Source organism: Moschus berezovskii, chromosome 4 (genome assembly GCF_049115385.1).
Source record: "Moschus berezovskii isolate FMDL1 chromosome 4, NW_MosBer_1.0, whole genome shotgun sequence".
Classification (NCBI taxonomy): Eukaryota; Metazoa; Chordata; class Mammalia; order Artiodactyla; family Moschidae; genus Moschus; species Moschus berezovskii.
Genome location: NC_142463.1, coordinates 77,894,339 through 77,907,376, shown reverse-complemented (window position 1 = coordinate 77,907,376; position 13,038 = coordinate 77,894,339). Strand labels below are relative to the sequence as shown.

At 39.5% G+C, this 13,038-nt stretch overlaps 1 protein-coding gene across 3 annotated transcripts in view; it reads left to right on the top strand.

Moving 5' to 3' along the window:
* PLPPR5 (phospholipid phosphatase related 5) overlaps positions 1–13,038 on the top strand; it is a 137,637-nt gene that overhangs the window by 52,797 nt on the left and 71,802 nt on the right. For all 3 annotated transcript variants that reach the window (XM_055403656.2, XM_055403655.2, XM_055403652.2), the window contains exon 3: positions 2,874–3,124. In XM_055403656.2, the coding sequence (XP_055259631.1) occupies positions 2,874–3,124 (251 nt within the window). The remainder of the gene's footprint in view (positions 1–2,873; positions 3,125–13,038) is intronic.

The window sequence follows — 13,038 nt, the reverse complement described above, 5'->3', positions numbered from 1 at the left end:
TAGGCTGCAGTCCATGGGGTCGCTAAGGGTCGGACACGACTGAGCAACTTCACTTTCACTTTTCACTTTCACACATTGGAGAAGGAAATGGCAACCCACTCCAGTGTTCTTGCCTGGAGAATGGGCTTCCGTCTATGGGGTCACACAGAGTCGGACACGACTGAAGTGACTTAGCAGCAGCAGCAGCTTCAATTCAAACTTTTCTTCTGCAACTTACTCACCTCTTTCAGCTTCTATAGAATTGCAGAGAGTTAGGACCTTGCTGTGGATTAGGCTTGTCTTAGGGAGTACTGTGGTTGATTGGATCTGTTCAGACCACTACAACTTGCTTCAAATCAGCAGTAAGGCTGTTCCACTTTCTTATAATTTGTGTATTCACTGGCGCAGCACTTTTAATTTCCTTAAAGAGCTTTTTCTTTGCATTCATGACTTGGCTAAATGGCACAGGAGACCTAGCTTTCAGCCTATCTCAGCTTTCGATATGCCTTTCTCATGGAGCTTCATCCTTTCTAGCTTTTGATTAAGGGTGAGATGTGTGACTGTTCCTTTCACTTGAATATTTAGAGGCTATTGTAGGATTTTTAATTGGTATAGTTTCAATAATGTTGTGTCCTAGAGAGTAGGGAGGCTGGAGGAGAGGGAGAGAAATATAGGGGAATGAGTAGTTGGTAAAGCAGTCAGGACACATACATTTATCAAGTTCACTGCCTTATATGGGTACAGTATGTCTTGCACCCAAAGAACTACCATAGATTACCAGTAACAGATAAATCATCATGAAAAACTTTGAAATATTGGGAGCATTGCTAAAATGTGACAGAGACACGCAGAGTGAGCAAATGTTACTTGAAAAATAGCGCCAGTAGACTTGCTCAACACAGGTTTGCCACAAACCTCCCATTTGTAAAAAAAAAAAAAAGTACTATTCATGAAGTCCAATAAAGTGAAGCTCAATAAAACACTCTCTGCCTGAATGGCATAAAGTGTGCATTTAAGCCTGTGCATGTTCCTTATGTGATTTGTAAGATATTTAGAAGTACTTGCTTTGTTTCTTGTTTCCTTGTTTATCATGATTTGGATGTTTCTAGTTTACTATAATAAAAGGGAAGCTTGTAAGAAAAGCATTACTATAGAATAGGACATCACTCTTTTTTGGTGACTTTAATCTGGAGAGCACACTCCAGTGTATCTGGAGGATACACTCATGGGATCTCACTTTAATAAGTATCTTTGTAGTCAACTTCAGTATTGGACTTGGGCCTGATGCACTATTTTAATTCTGAAGCACATTTGGGAGCTTTATAAGTATCAAGAGACATTTCCATATCCTTATCAAATATTCCTCTCTAGACAGGAAAACTTATTATACCAGATAAAAGAATGGTTTGGTTAAATAAAATGAGTACATCTTAGCCTAGATTTCAAGAGAAGAGAGATGAACACTTGCCATTTAGGTTCCCATGCTAGGCCATGAGATTTGAAAGGTGAGGGTTTATACAATGACATTTTATTGAGCTTCATTCTCTTCTTTTTCTCTGCCTCTGCCAAATCTCTGATTTTAATAACATTTACTTGTATGACTCATGGAATGCTGGTAAGATGGAAAGAAAGCTCTTCGTTGTAAATGTTTTCAATAAAGAACTAAGGTCTTTGTTTCATTGTGGTTTATATACACATGGAGTTTGGCTGTGTGCAGATTTGGGTGTTAGAACCTTTTATAATCTTATATAATACTTTGAAAATGAAAAGGATAGTCATATATCTAATCCTGGAAAAATATTTTTTCCTGCTGATTTGCAACACAACACTCAATAATTATGTAAAGCCTTAGGAAACAAACAATCCAGAAATACATGACAAATAAAAAAAGCATCTAATTATCATAATAGAATTATATGCCTTTTTAATGAACCAGCTGTTTGGGAATTAGTATTTTTGTATAGTTTTAAAATGTCATTGATGGATTTTATTATCAAAAATTATAAAAGAATGAATTTCTTTACATTAATACCACATCCTTATAGATTGTAGCTATAAGTTTGACAATGATGCCATAGAATCTGTTTTGCCTTTCTTACCTAAATAGAGAGATAAGTTTTGGCTGCTGCTGCTAGTGGCCAGTTATATTGAATTTAGGAAATAGTTTTGGTTTTTGAGTAAATTGACATATTACTTACAAAAGGGGGGATATTTATGTACTTAATTTTTTTTATGTTCAGGTAAACAAAGCAAGTAAATTTTAATATTGTGAAGATAATTTAAAAATTATAATCTAATTGCTTTATTGTTTACTAAATTATCCCAAACTTGAGAAATTGAAACTCAGTACATAAAAGATAAGCTGGGACTTAGCAGTTACATGATTTTTTAAAACTGATGGCCTAGGATTTTGCTAATTGGCACCTCCAGCTGAGTTAATATTAGTTAGAATGGACTTAAGAGGTATAATTAAAGGGAGATGACTGCTCTGTATTATGTTAGTAAGATATTCAAAAATAGGGAAAAAAAGAAAGATTGCTAACATTAGTAGAAGGTGATAGACTGAACCCTCTCAAGGGAAACACGTCTCCATTTAAAAAATCACATTACCAAACACAGTCTTAGAATATATTTTCTTCTTTTATCTTATGTCTTATAAACCTGCCATGCATAAAAATATAGCCAGTGGCAGACAACTCAATATGTTAAATAATTTAACACACCCACTACTTCAGAAAGCAAAGGGGGAAGCTGGAGGGAGTGAAATGGAAGGAACTATATGTATGGATGTGTATGAACTATTCTATAGTTTCTAAAATATTTCCATGTTGGTTTATTGTAAACTGAACCACAACAAACCAAAGGGTTTAAAATGGTGTGTTTTTCTTCCTCAGGAATTTATACATTTGGACTGTTTGCAACAGATATCTTTGTAAATGCTGGACAAGTTGTCACAGGAAACCTGGCTCCCCATTTTCTTGCCCTGTGTAAACCCAACTACACGGCACTTGGGTGTCAGCAATATACGCAGTTCATCAGTGGGGAGGAAGCCTGCACAGGCAACCCAGATCTCATCATGAGAGCACGGAAGACGTTTCCATCCAAAGAAGCGGCTCTCAGTGTCTATGCAGCCATGTATCTGACAGTAAGTAAGGATTAGAAGCCATTTTAATTGGTCTTTCTGGTAATTCTCCCAAAGCAGAAATTATTTCTCCCCCCTGCCATAATGCAAGTCACATTAACAGTTTTCTGCAGGCCATTTAATTTGTCTTTAATAATAGCTGTTGGTACTGTGACTAAAATTAAGTCGGTTGACTCTCATGAGATTAGTGTGGGTAGTTGGTTGTATTAAAAAATATAGCCATTAGCATTTCCATTTGAGAATATGTTTGTCTTTATATTAAATAGGGCTTAATGGAAACAAATTTGTCCTATTCAGTCCTTATAAACTTAAAATAGTGCAATTAAGAGAACCACAGAGGCGTCTTTGCTGCCTACTCAGCTGCCAGTGTTCTCTGGTGAAGGTAGGGAAAGAGGCACTCTTTTTCTAGAAAGTTCTTTTTTATTGGTAACGCTATCATCTTAGTTTCTCAACCACTGTTTTAGTATTTTGTTATAGAACTAACCAGCACGCCCTTATAGATTATACACATTTTATTTATTCTTGAGTATTTGCCGTCATTCTAGTGGTAAGAGCCAGACTGTAAGTGCAGCTGTCTCAGGACGTGTGGTGGAAGGAGGTGGTCACACTGTGTGCATTAATGACGGGCAGAGGTAGGAAGAAGAGCAGCCCTGGCAGGCAGTTCTCGTCCCCAGTGTTTGTATCCGTCACTCTTACCCTCTATCACCAGAGGCTGCCTTAAAGCTATAAAGTTGCACTCCGAAGTGTTCTTTGAAGACTTTTTCTTAGCTCCAGTAAGAAGTGCAGAACATTTTTCCTTTTGGAGTTCTCCTAGTCAGTGGTGCCAGTAACTACTTCTGATTTCAGCTTATTGACAAGAAATCTCAGGGCCAATGTCAAGCCAAGTTTGACTAATTTCTAATTGCTTGGAAAAACTCAGACTTATTTTTCCCCTCAAAGAGCTATTCGATTATGGAAATGTTCCTAATGTAAGCTTGTCATTTTATCTCTAAAAGAGAGACTATTTCCTGTGGCACCTCTACTTGATATTGGAAATAAAGATTTCTAGATAAAAGGCAATTTAAGAGTGAAACTATAGCATCGTATATAACACTCACAATGGCAGAGTCATTTTGGAGGTCGTAAGGGTGTGCGTTTTAACATTTTTAAAGTGTTTAAGCCAAGCTAATTCTACCATTCACTTCTTGGACTTTAAAAGAAATCCCATCAGGAAAATGTGTATAGTATTAAGGACCAAATCTCATTCTATGCATTTTCTCTTCTGTACAATTTTCCAGTTACAACTCTCTTCTTACCCTCATGCTGCTCCCAACACTATTCCTCTAATTGTCCCTGATTTCTTTAGCCCATTAGTTTTGCTTTCTGCTACACATTTTAAGGTACTTCTAGACTTGATATAAAATCTTCTAATCCATGTGTTTTCTTTCTTAGTCACTAAATTGCTTGACTGTTTGTTCCAACTCCCCTAGAAGGTGGAGCAGTTAGCCTTAATATGAAGATTTAAAACTTGTGTGAATCAGGAACAGTAAAATATTTTTCTTTCATTGTCATCACATCTAAATCGTATGTTTGTATTTGTATCTGGGTATTAATTGTAAAGGTCTTCCCTGGTGGTTGAGATGGTAAAGAATGTGCCTGCAATGCAAAAGACCTGGGTTCGATCCTTGGGTTGGGAAGATCCCCTGGAGAAGGAAATGGTAACCCACTCCAGTATTCCTGCCTGGGAAATCCCATGGACAGATGAACCTGGCAAGTTATACAGTTCATGGGGTCGCAAAGAGTCGGACACAGCTAAGCAACTGCTGCTGCTGCTAAGTCGCTTCAGTCATGTCTGACTCTGTGCGACCCCATAGATGGCAGCCTACTAGGCTCACCCATCCCTGGGATTCTCCAGGCAAGAACACTGGAGTGGGTTGCCATTTCCTTCTCCAATGTGTGAAAGTGAAAAGTGAAGTCACTCAGTCGTGCCTGATCCTTAGTGACCCCATGGACTGCAGCTTACCAGGCTCCTCCGTCCATGGGATTTTCTAGGCAAGAGTACTGGAGTGACTTGCCATTGCCTTCTCCGAGCTAAGCAACTAACACACATTAATTGTAAACACATCTTGCATATAGACATGTGACCAAGCCAGTGCCTTGAGACAAATTCCAGAATATTCTCAGACACCAAATACTGTTACATAATTATCTTAGCACTGATTTAGATTTTGTTGTGTAATCAGGGTATGCCAATGGTAGTGAATGTGTTAGTGTAGTGAAAAACTTGGTGTTTTTATTCTGCCAAAATGGTGTGTCTGCTGACATTTGTTTAGCAACTTCTTATCTGTTTTTTGTTTGTTTTACCAACTTACTTAAAGGCACTTATTTAAGCGACATCTGAATTATAAGTCACACTTCTCTAGTCTAGACTTGGGGCTTCCCAGGTTGGCACAGTGGTAAAGAATCCATCTGCCAATACAGGAGACACCGGAAATACAGGTTCAATCCCTGGGTTGGGAAGATCCCATGGAGGAGTAATGGAAACCCACACCAATATTCTGCCTGAAAAGTCCTATGAACAGAAGAGCCTTGCAGGCTATAGTCCATGGGGGTCTCAAAGAGTCGGACACAACTAAGTGACTGAGCACACACGCACACACTGTTCTAGTCTGTAATAAACACTTGGTGATGTTTTAACAATAATAATAATTATTATTAGCAAACATTTATTGAGCATGGAGTATATGCCAGGCACTAGTGCTTTACTTTTATTTAATACTTTACTAGTTCTTATTTATTTTAAAATTTCTTTATTATTTTTACTATTTGTGTAATAGTTGATTATTTATCATTGGAGAAGGGAATGGCACCCCACTCCAGTATTCTTGCCTGGAGAATCCCATGGACAGAGGAGTCTGGCAGGTTACAGTCCATGAGGTTGCACTGAGTTGGACATGACTGAAGCGACTAAGCAGCAGCAACAGCCGTAATGTGTGTGTGGTTAGCTGAATTCCCTCCTGGTCCTACATAACCTCTGCATCCATAAAAGTTAAAACCAAAGGTTCAGGTGGTAGGTATCTTTAGAGGAAAAAAAAATGTAATAACAATCTAGCACTCAGAAATCTTCTATCGTTAAACAGCGGTTCAGACTAAAAATCAGGATTCCTGCTTGTAATTACACTGAAAGGTACCGCTGTCTTTTTAACAATAGATTCTGTTCTCTGCTAACTGCTTTTCTCTCTTTTCCACCACCCCTTTGTGTGTGTGTGAGCGTGGGTGGCTGCTATGGCAACCCTGAATATAACTCCTACTGCAAATGGAGGCAGTACAGTCAGGATTTGCTGTTATATTTGAACCTATACACACGCATATATTTTCTCCAGCTTCACTGGAGACACCTTGGGAAAACTTTATAACAAAAATCTTGGGGTGTTTCAGCAGGAAATGCTTGCCAGAATTTTTCCATGTAGATGAATAGGGGGAAACAGCCATATTTTCAGTATTCTCTGTGGAAATAGGCTTATTGCTGTATTTAGGCAGAGATATATTTGTTTATTGTGGTGAAGGTGTTATAAACGTATGTAAACACATAAATAAAAATAAATGAGCCCTATTATGAAGTATACAAATAAGAATTGAAGAACATTTTCCTGATGCTTCTCTTTGTGGATTAGTAAATAAAATGAAGAAACTTGACTCTCCCTTAGCATCTGACTTTAATTAAGACTGTGGGGATAATTTGATCACAGAGTTGTTATCTTTTGCTTTTCTGAGAACTTTCAGGGAAGAAAATCCTATGCCTATTTTTGCAAATGCTGTCGGTTTCCCAGGAAAAAATTCTGGAGGTTATTTAACCTTCAACCATTAAATTTATAATTCAGTGTTGAGTTGCATTAGAATAATATTTAAATTAAGCTTTGTGACATTTCTTTTCATATAAAATGGATAAAACTTTCTTCAGTTAAAATCAAATGAACTCCAGAATTGGAATGAGACATAATGTTTGATGACTTTCCAGTTAACGTCATAAACCATTGAAACAAAAAGTCATAGAATGGTCTGTCAAATCACTTCCGATTCTGACCTCAGGTTTTCTGAAAATAATTTTTTAAAAAAGGGAAGGGTCAACTATATTTATTAGTCTTTTTGCATTATCTGTTTCTGCTTAACAAACCACCCTAAACCTCCTCCAGAATTTGGGGAAGCATGCCCATTTTTGAAGCAGTTGACTCCATGAGACTGTCTAGCTGGGGACAATGTTTGGAGAAAGGATTGGGGAAGGTAAAAAGAAAATCTCTGAACTGTCTTCACAAATTTGTCTTCACCGGCTGATAAGACCTGGCTGACATCAGAAAGCCATTCCTGTAAATCATCCCCACTCCGGAGTAATTTAACACTGAAATGTATAAGGTCCCTGAGCTCCAGATTTAAATGAGCAAAATTATGTCTGGTAGACAATACATCAAACAGTATCTATTGAGCATCAACTCATAATGTGGCTGCTCTGCTATCACTTGCCCACTGGTGCCACACTGGCATTAGTTGATTGACATTTCTGTTGTGAGCCTTCAACTGTGTGTTAATTGGTATTGGGCAGGGGAAGGAACTAAAGATATCTGCCAAGTATCCATTGGGTTCCAGTATTTTCACCACCATAGACCCCTTTTATAGTTTACCTTTTTCCTCCCAGCTACCACTCCTCTATGAACTCCATGTTTTTAAATGTTCTGTTTAACACAGTAACACTTCCCCATCCCAACTTAAGCCCAGATATTAAACAATGGTCCATAATAATAAAAATGTAATATGCTGTTTGAAACTGCACAATGCAGTTATTAAAATTGCATGCATACAATTATTAAATAACAAACAGTGAATGATTGAAGACACTTGGGTACTCTGCCTCTTCACCATAATTTTACCTGGCTTCTGTAAGTGATACTTATATCTGGGTATTCTGTGATTGACCTATGGATTTATAGTGGCATCTGGTTCTCTGGTTACATCTCAAAAATTCCTGTGTACTCCATGTATCAGAACCACTCAGCAGCATGAGATCACCAGTGTTGCCAACTGACTTAGTATAGTTCCAGCCAAAAGCAAAGAGTATTGACATTTCAGTTAGTGCATGTGGGCTTGTTATGGGTAAACATATTTTTCTATTAAGCTCTTTGAAATATTGAAAAATACTTCATAGAATTTCATTAATATGTCTGGGGTTTCTTAGGTGTTAGCAAACTCCAGTTTGTGGATTGCTGGCAGCCTTTGGATATTCTAATTAGGAAAATAGGACTTACTATCATTGGGCAATATAAGACAGAAAGGGCTCCATTATGACTTCTTTAGTCCCTAACACTTGGATGTGTGCCTTCATGGGCCACTTCTGCCATTAAAAAGTATGTCCATGCATGCTAAGTAGCTTCAGTCATGTCTCACTCTTTGTGACCCCATGGACTGTAGCCTGCCAGGCTCCTCTGTCCATGGGATTTTCCAGGCAAGAATACTGGAATGGGTTGCCATTTCTTCCTCGAGTGTATCTTCATGACCCAGGAATCGAACTGGCGTCTATTATGTTTCCTGCATTGGTAGGCAGGTTCTTTACAACTAGCACCACCTTGGAACCGCCTAAAAAATATGTATGTGGGCTTCCCTGGTGGATCAGCCATAAAGAATCAGCCTGCCAATGCTGGAGACATGGGTTCGATCCCTGGGTCAAGAAGATCCCCTGGAGAAGGAATCAACAATCCACTCCAGTATTCTTACATGGAAAATTCCATGGACAGAGGAGCCTAATGGGCTACAGTCCATGGGGTTACAAAAGACTCAGACGTAACTAGCAACTAAACAGCAACAACAGCATGTGTATATGTTATGACTTCATTGCTATAAAAACAAATTTATAAATATGTTGAATATTTATTGTTCACTTTTTCCTTCTGGTTTTAATATTAAGACAATTTCATAGGTCCCTGCAAGTATCACTGTGCCTACTGGATAAGTTTTTCCTGTGGATGGTACACACACAATAAAGTTCTGAGTGAAATATGATTGTTAATGTACCTGGTAATGACAATGGGCGCGTCTGAGTCAGATGATATGAAATGTATAGATTGGAGCAGCTCCGGGATCCTTCAGCACTTTCTCTGATAGTCCAAGAGGGAAGAGGTCACTATTGACAAATACCATGGGGAGTGCTTCAGAAGTAAGTGGTACTTGGGATGGGTCTTGAAGGTGAATATGACTTGAATAGGTAAAGAAGAGTCATTCCAGGTAAGGGGACAGGGAGAGCAAAGGCCAGGAGCAAAAAACAGCAGATACATTTTGGAGGGACTGAGGGAGGGTACGTCTCATAAGGAGTATATGGTGGGGGTGGGATTGTGGGGTTTAAGAATTAGCAAGGATAAATAAATCAGAAATACCTTGTAAACCAACCTGAGACTTCATGCTCGAGTTAATAAGCAAATAAATGCCATACAGAAACAGTTCTTTAGAATGATTCTATTTATTCCAATTCCTATAAATATATATTGAATATGTAGAATGCATCAAGCCTGTACATACTGATGTAAACTCCTTCTGAAGTTTAAAATGGTCTAAATAGAGAGTAAAGTGAAAGTCGCTGAGCCATGTTCGACTCTTTGCAACTATACAGTCCATGCCATTCTCCAGGCCAGAATACTGGACTGGGTAGCCTTTCCCTTCTCCAGGAGATCTTCCTGACTCAGGGATTGAACCCAGGTCTCCCACATTGCAGGTGGATTCTTGACCAGCTGAACCCAAGGGAAGCCCAAGAATACTAGAGTGGGTAGCCTACCCCTTCTCCAGAGTATCTTCCCGACCTAGGAATCGAACCAGGGTCTCCTGCATTGCAGGCAGATTCTTTACATCAACAGTAAAGAAGGAATTAAAAAGGAAAGAAACTAAAAGTGAAGGATGATTTTAAGGAGATGGTCAATCTCAGACTTGAAATGATAAGCATTTGAATTCAGCTTGTTTCCTTAAGACTGAAAGTCCTAGTGCTGATGAGACCAGAGTCAAGTCATATGAAATGGATAGATTTGAGCAGCTGTGGGACCCCTGTTTTCTCTGAGAGCACAGGAATAGGAAAATCAGATGTAGACCCAGAGTCAGTGCTCTGATGTACACCTCAGGGTTTATACACCATCACCAACTTAATTGGGCTTCTCTGGTGGCTCAAGACAGTAAAGAATATGCGTGCAATGCAGGAAACCCTGGTTCGATCCCTGGGTCAGAAAGATCTCCTGGAGAATTCTCAGGAATGACTATCTACTCCAGTATTCTTGCCTGAAGAATTCCATGGACAGAGGAGCCGGGCAGGCTACAATCCATAGGGTTGCAGAGACTTAGACACTTATGAGTGAGTTAACACTTTCACACTTTAACCAGCTTACTTAGATGCTATGGCTAAATGCAGCCAAGCTTTCATTTATTGAAAAGTAACAGTCTAGCACCATACCAAGAATTTCTCTATGCCTTAACCTTCATAATGACTGGAATGAAATTTGGGTATCTTCATTTTACAGGTAACAAAACTAAGGATGCATGCGTGTGTGCTGTGCATGAGTTGCCATTTCAGTCGTGTCTGACTCTTACACAGAAGTTAATGAAAGTGCCCAAGGTTATTCAGCTAGTATTTGTTAGAGCCAGGACTGTGACCCAGGGTGGTGTGACACCAGAGCCAGTAATAAATCTCTTACTTCACACTACCTCCTGAGGTGTGCCCCAGTGAACAGAGGCAGCTGCATTTTATCTCCCAGTGCCTTATACATAGTCGGTGAAGAAAACTAGTTCATTGATTTTCATTGAAATGTTGCACAATATGAATTAGGAAGGTTGTCAAAAAAGTATGCATTCCATAAGTTCCTGTTTTGTGTCCTATTTTCCAGGCAGTCAAGTAGCTCAAACACTAAAAGTAATATGAATGGTCATTATTACTGGACTTTAATTGTACTTTGATTTTAAGTAAATGCGTATTTTATTCTTATGAACCTTAGTTTTGAGAATCTTATGTTCTGCATAGTATTTTCAGATGGGACAGAACTTTAATGGGTTTGAAAATGACAACTTCTAACTTATCTTCAACTTCTTTACAAGTACGATAATTGACTGCATAATAACCTACCATTGGCCGTGCTTCATGCTTATTAGACCTCTGCGGTAGGCAGTATCACTTTGATGTTATGGGCCAGAAGTGTATTCATAAGAGTGGGATGTTTCCCCAAGTGTCTATCAAGGCCCCAGTGTGCTGACCACCTCTCGTTTATCTTGCCTGATCAGAATGATATCTTGGATGTAAAGGCTCAACATGGCTTTCAGTAAGATGTCCACCATGTCCACCTCACTTCAGACTATGATGCAGCAATGAGTCGGAGAGTTAACATAGCACTGACCTAAACTGAGATGTGAGGAGCAGCCCGTTCCAAGTGAAAGTGAACCATTTCTCACCTTGCTTGCATGAGATAGAAAAGAACACATTTGACAGATCAGTGGTTCCCTCTACCTGGTTGAAGATTCAGTAGTCACAGTCCTTCTCCAGGATCTGTCTAGACTGGTAAATTAAATGGACACATGAGGAGACCTGCACCCCTGCATTCTTGAGATCCTAAGTGGTGGCATTAAGTCTTTACCATTCACTTTCCTAATGCAACATGATTTTTCATTTTTATCCTGGCGGGAGTGGGAGAATGCTGTTTTCATAAGCTTCCAATTGAATTCCCCCAGTACTCCACCTGCCTAGGGGAAAATAACCACTGGCTCTGCTCTCAGACCTAGTAAATCCACTGTGAGCCAGAGTCTGGTCTGGACTCATTTATTATGTAATCCTCACATGACCCTGCTTTGCCCTGAGGCCATGATGATGTTAATTCAGGTATCCAGGTAACAGTGTCCATTCAGATCCTATGTGCAGTAGTTCTCAAAATATCTGGATATTCTCTTTTCCCCAGTGTATAGCCACTTGAATGAATGGTCACCAGTCCTTGTGGGGCAGAACTGGGAAAGTCATTACAATCTACATTTGCTGTAGTGTTGCAGATCCTTCCCTCTGGGTCCAAAAGTTGTCTCATTGGCTCTCCATCTGTTTTGTTCTGAGGGAAAGCTATGATCTGTAAGTCATCTCTAAAACTTTCAGCTAGTCAAATCCCCTTGACTGTCACTCAGGCCTCTGCATTATGATAATTGAGACATTCCCTCCCACCCTACCCCTGCTTCTGATGGTTAAGCACCATAACTGGCTTCTATTTCTTCAGGCTCCCCATCATCCACATGGGTATTGGGAAACCCAGCTCTGTGATAGGCTTTTCTACCATCAGCCCTGGCTGCACAGGAGGGGTGCTGCTGGGATTTTGCATCATGCTGGTGGCCCTCTTGCTGACACTTTCCTGACACCCCAATGAATAGCTCATCACCTAGGTCCTCCCGTGGTGCACAACCCTCTAGCAGGCCTTTGTGATCATATCATATGTCCATTCCAGCAGGGTCCATTTCTTTGAGACTTCTCACTCCTTCCTTCACCAACTGCCAAGGCAATTCAGGCATGTCAGGTTTATTAAGAGAAAGCATTAGAGAGCTTTATAAGAGAAAGAAAACATTTGAATCAGTTCTAATGAGGTGGATGAAACTGGAGCCTATTATACAGAGTGAAGTAAGCCAGAAAGAAAAACACCAATATAGTATACTAATGCATATATATGGAATTTAGAAAGATGGTAGTGATAACCCTGTATGTGAGAGAGCAAAAGAGACACAGATGTATAGAACAGTCTTTTGGATGCTGTGAGAGAGGGCGAGGGTGGGATGATTTGGGAGAATGGCATTGAAACATGTATATTATCATACGTGAAATAAATCTCCAGTCCAGGTTCAGTGCATGATACAGGATGCTCGGGACTGGTGCACTGGGATGACCCAGAGGGATG